Source organism: Zea mays, chromosome 1, assembly GCF_902167145.1.
Source record: "Zea mays cultivar B73 chromosome 1, Zm-B73-REFERENCE-NAM-5.0, whole genome shotgun sequence".
NCBI classification, from domain to species: domain Eukaryota; kingdom Viridiplantae; phylum Streptophyta; class Magnoliopsida; order Poales; family Poaceae; genus Zea; species Zea mays.
The window spans coordinates 232,050,214-232,053,960 of NC_050096.1; the positions used below are offsets into that span (position 1 = coordinate 232,050,214).

Consider the following 3,747-nt stretch of genomic DNA (forward strand, 5'->3'; position numbering starts at 1 on the left):
TCGTTTAGCTCACGAGCTGGCTCGTTAACGAACCGAGCAAGGATGTCAGCTCGTGACAAAATTCAAACGAGCCGATCCGAGCCGACCATGAAACGAGCGAGCCAGCGAGCCACAAGCATTTTGTCCAGCCCTAGATAGGATGCTCTATAATTTTTTTGACAAATTTTAGAAATAAGACATTGTTGGAATATCTATATTTCAATTTGAGTTCAATTTGAAGCACCAGTTTAAGACATTGTTGAAAATGCTCAAACATTTACGGTATGAAAGGACATGAATGTGTTTAACATACTACGGTTGGCGCAACTACGGTTTCCAAATAATAGCAAACCACGTGTAGCGCAAGACGTCTGGCTGGCGGGCACATCCAGAAGCGTGGCATAAGCAATCAGAAACAAACAATGAAACTGGAAGCTGTAAGCAGCAAACCCAACCCAACCCAACGAAATGGACTGCGTACGTGTAGTTGCCAGTTGCCAGTTTAAATGTCTTAGTTATCATCTGGCGGACACAGGTTAACTGAGATAATGCACGTAGGTGAGCATCTGACAACACTGTTCCACAACTGTCAAGCGAGCTTATTTACATCAACAACTGCAGCATCCTCCAGTAGCTGCCATCAACTATCTTTCTACCCATCAGCGGCATAGAAGGGAAGTGACTTGAGTGGCATCACCTTCTCCTGCAAAGGGAAATGGAGACTGGTGTGAGTGGATTTATACCTGTGTTAACAGAACATTACGAACAGTGTGCCTCTGATTCCACCTCAGAGTTCTCCACATGTTCTGAGGGGAAATGAAGCCCAGTGGAACAGTTTTCAAGCACTTCAGGTCTCTTCAGCCATGCTTTGTGAGCTTCGATTGCTTTCATCTTGAAGCGAAACATCTGCAAGTGCCATATCCAACCAATTCAGGTGCTCGGCTGCTATAGAAGTAATTTGCAAGAAGTTGCCTGAATGAAAAATCAGGGACTGACAGCAGAAGAGTGAATATGTGCTCCAGACCTCTGATAAAGAAATGCTTGGCTTCTCAAGTTCATCTCCGTTGACGTGAATTCCAGTACCCTGACATTCTGGGCAAACTATGGACGTTATTTTGCTTCTCTTAGGTGCATTCTTTGCCTTCCTTCCTCGGTTGCTCTTCCCCTTCCTAGCTATTTCATCGTTCAGCATCTCGTATTGGCACAGAATAGTCCAGTGTAAAAGGCAGGAAGTGTGAAATAGATGGTAAGCCTGCATAAATCAAGTGTAGAGAAGTCATTACAGAACATTTGGAATTTGGTGGAAACATAACTGCTATGTTTTCAGGTAAAAAATGTACAAAAAGGTAAACAGGTCCATGCTCTCTAATCTATAAGAGCAATTATTATGAAACAGGAATACAGTAGCAAAGAATGCTCAAAGATGCTCACCCCACTTGAATTTCTACTGCTGCAAGCTAGTTTTCCTGTATTGCAGTTCAGCAAGGTGGCAACATCCTTTCCAGAGAGCATTGGTCTGCCGCAAAGATCACACACTTTCTCAGCTGCTATTCGCTTCTGCTTCCTCAACTCTCTCCTTGCTGCCTTGCTTGATAAGAGACCAACTTGAAGATCATTTGAGGTACCTACCGGTGAACAAGTCACAATAGCTTGCCTACTGCCCTGTAAAGAGCTGTTCTGACCATTTGACTCTTCTGAAGATGCTTCTTGATCAGAGAATGATTTTCTCATTCGCTTTCCACGGTGTCCAGCATCATCAATTACAAAGAAAGATCCAGCAGAGACAGACAGGTCTTGTTCCTCAGAAGACCACTTCCTGCCTAAATCATAGGTATAAGAGAAGTTGACTATGGCAAATCCAGATTGCTCATAAGTGTTACAACTCTCAAAACCATGGGAGCCTTGTCCTACCCAAGCACACCAGATCTTGCTTATCTTCCTGCAGTTCTTGCTAGCTTCATAGATCCTGTATGAAATATTCCCATAGCCCAAAAGATGCACAGGCAAATCTGAAACAACATCCTTTAGCAATACACCAGGAATAACAACAGGACCATCAGTTCCATGGTTTGAAAGCATGTGATCTTCAGATACAGCAGCAGTTCTACCATTAGCACGGCCTTTTGCACCATAGCGTGCACCTTTCACACCATTAGAGGAGGTTGAACCATCTCTCAGCCTTGATGTCACCTCAGTATCATTCCCTGAAACCTCAGGCTCTGGAACCAGGGCAAGCTCTCTGGTGCTCTGTGAGCTTGAGTCCAGCAGGAGCGGATCCTTCTCGCGTAAGTTGTTGAAGAAGAGCACACCATCATTAAACGGCCATGGCATGGGCCCAAACAGCGTAACCTTGGCCTCAGCATACCGCCGTGAATGCAGGTTTCCCTTGAGGTGGTCAAACAGCACATTGTCGCTGAAGCACTCGGTGAGGCAGATGGTGCAGAAGAAGATGACACGCTTCCCGACACGCCGTAGTTCGACGTAGGTGTGCCCGCTCTGCCGCACCTCCCGAAGCGTGGCCTTTGCAGCAATCTCACGTATGTCAACAGGGCCATTCCTTTGCACCACCAGCTCCTTACCCACCATCGTGGATCAACAGGCTACCACCAACCTCAAATTTCTGCTGCTGTGCTCACAGATCCCTCCAGAAACAACCTCCACGCCCTTGTCTCCTTGAAATTCTCAGGAAATTACCACCAAATTTCACCCCTCTTGAGATCTATGCTTCCCTCCAGACCCTAGAATTACAAACTTAACAACATACTAAACCTAACGAAGTACGTAGGGGCGGCGGCGGACCCAGTAAAGGACTTGGGTGTATACATGCAGAGCTGATAATTCAAAAACAATCGAGGTTAGTAGACATAATACATGTAAGCACGCGTAATTAGACCAGATCCGAATACAAATAGCGTAGTTTAGGGTTTGGCTGCTCGGTTTCGCACAGAAAATTGAAGAGGAGGGGTGGAGGGGGAAGGGGGAGGAGCGTACCTGGCAGTGCACGTCGCCGGTGAAGAGCCCGAAGAAGACATGGCACCTGATGGAGACTAGGCACCTGTCGCGGGAGGCCGCAGTAGCGGCGCGGTAGCCCAGGCGTCGCCTCGAGAGGAAGAGACAGATAGAGCTCGAAGGGGGGTTTGGGTGACGGGAGAACAAAAGGAAGGGCCGCACGGATAAAGCGGCGGTCGCCCAGCCGTCGCCCGGAGCGAGAGAGAGGGAGAGAGGGGCGGAGGTGAGGGAGAGAACGCGCGCGCAGGCCGCGGGGAACGGGAGAAGAAAGGCAGGGCTGCACAGATAAACGCGAGAACGAAGAAGAATATTCGGACCAGACGTTCGATGAAGGGAGGGTTGTCGCTGGCGAGCAAAAAAATTGATCAAACTTATTAGAAAAAACTAACTGTGTTTATATTTATTAGATTCACTGAAATATATTTTTATAGTATTTGGCACTCTTTTTCATAAATTTGATCAGATTTTTGAATATTTTGATTTTCGACAAAACTATTATTGTAATCGTTTGTTGGATAGTCCCATATCGTGTTTATCGAGAGGTGTCTAATCAGAATAAATTACGGTGCGTTTGGTGACGAAGAGTGGAGAAAAATAGAACTCTATTTTTATTTTCTAAATGTTTGGTTTATAATAAAATAGAGTCGAGCGGCTTCTAAGTTTCTATTTCTATTATATACTTAGATGTCTTTGTTTCATCAATATGATCGGACACGAGCGTTTTGTTCGCTCTCTTGTCCATGGCTTTCTAACTAAATA

At 45.8% G+C, this 3,747-nt stretch overlaps 1 protein-coding gene across 2 annotated transcripts; it reads right to left on the bottom strand.

Annotated features, from left to right (window-relative positions):
• Nucleotides 1–402: 402 nt before the first annotated feature.
• Nucleotides 403–3,327, bottom strand: LOC110017795 (uncharacterized). Of its 2 annotated transcripts, NM_001350189.1 has the most exons (5): nucleotides 2,971–3,252; nucleotides 1,411–2,810; nucleotides 1,004–1,231; nucleotides 766–885; nucleotides 404–682 (listed from the first exon to the last, which is right to left on the bottom strand). In NM_001350189.1, the coding sequence occupies exons 2-5, from the start codon at nucleotides 2,563–2,565 to the stop codon at nucleotides 632–634; spliced, it is 1,554 nt and encodes a 517-aa protein (NP_001337118.1). In that variant the 5' UTR covers nucleotides 2,566–2,810; nucleotides 2,971–3,252; the 3' UTR covers nucleotides 404–631. The 2 variants fall into 2 exon arrangements, 1 of the variants encoding a protein (NP_001337118.1); XR_002748636.2 differs by having other exon boundaries at nucleotides 403–682; nucleotides 766–1,231; nucleotides 2,971–3,327.
• Between the last annotated feature and the right edge of the window lie 420 nt (nucleotides 3,328–3,747).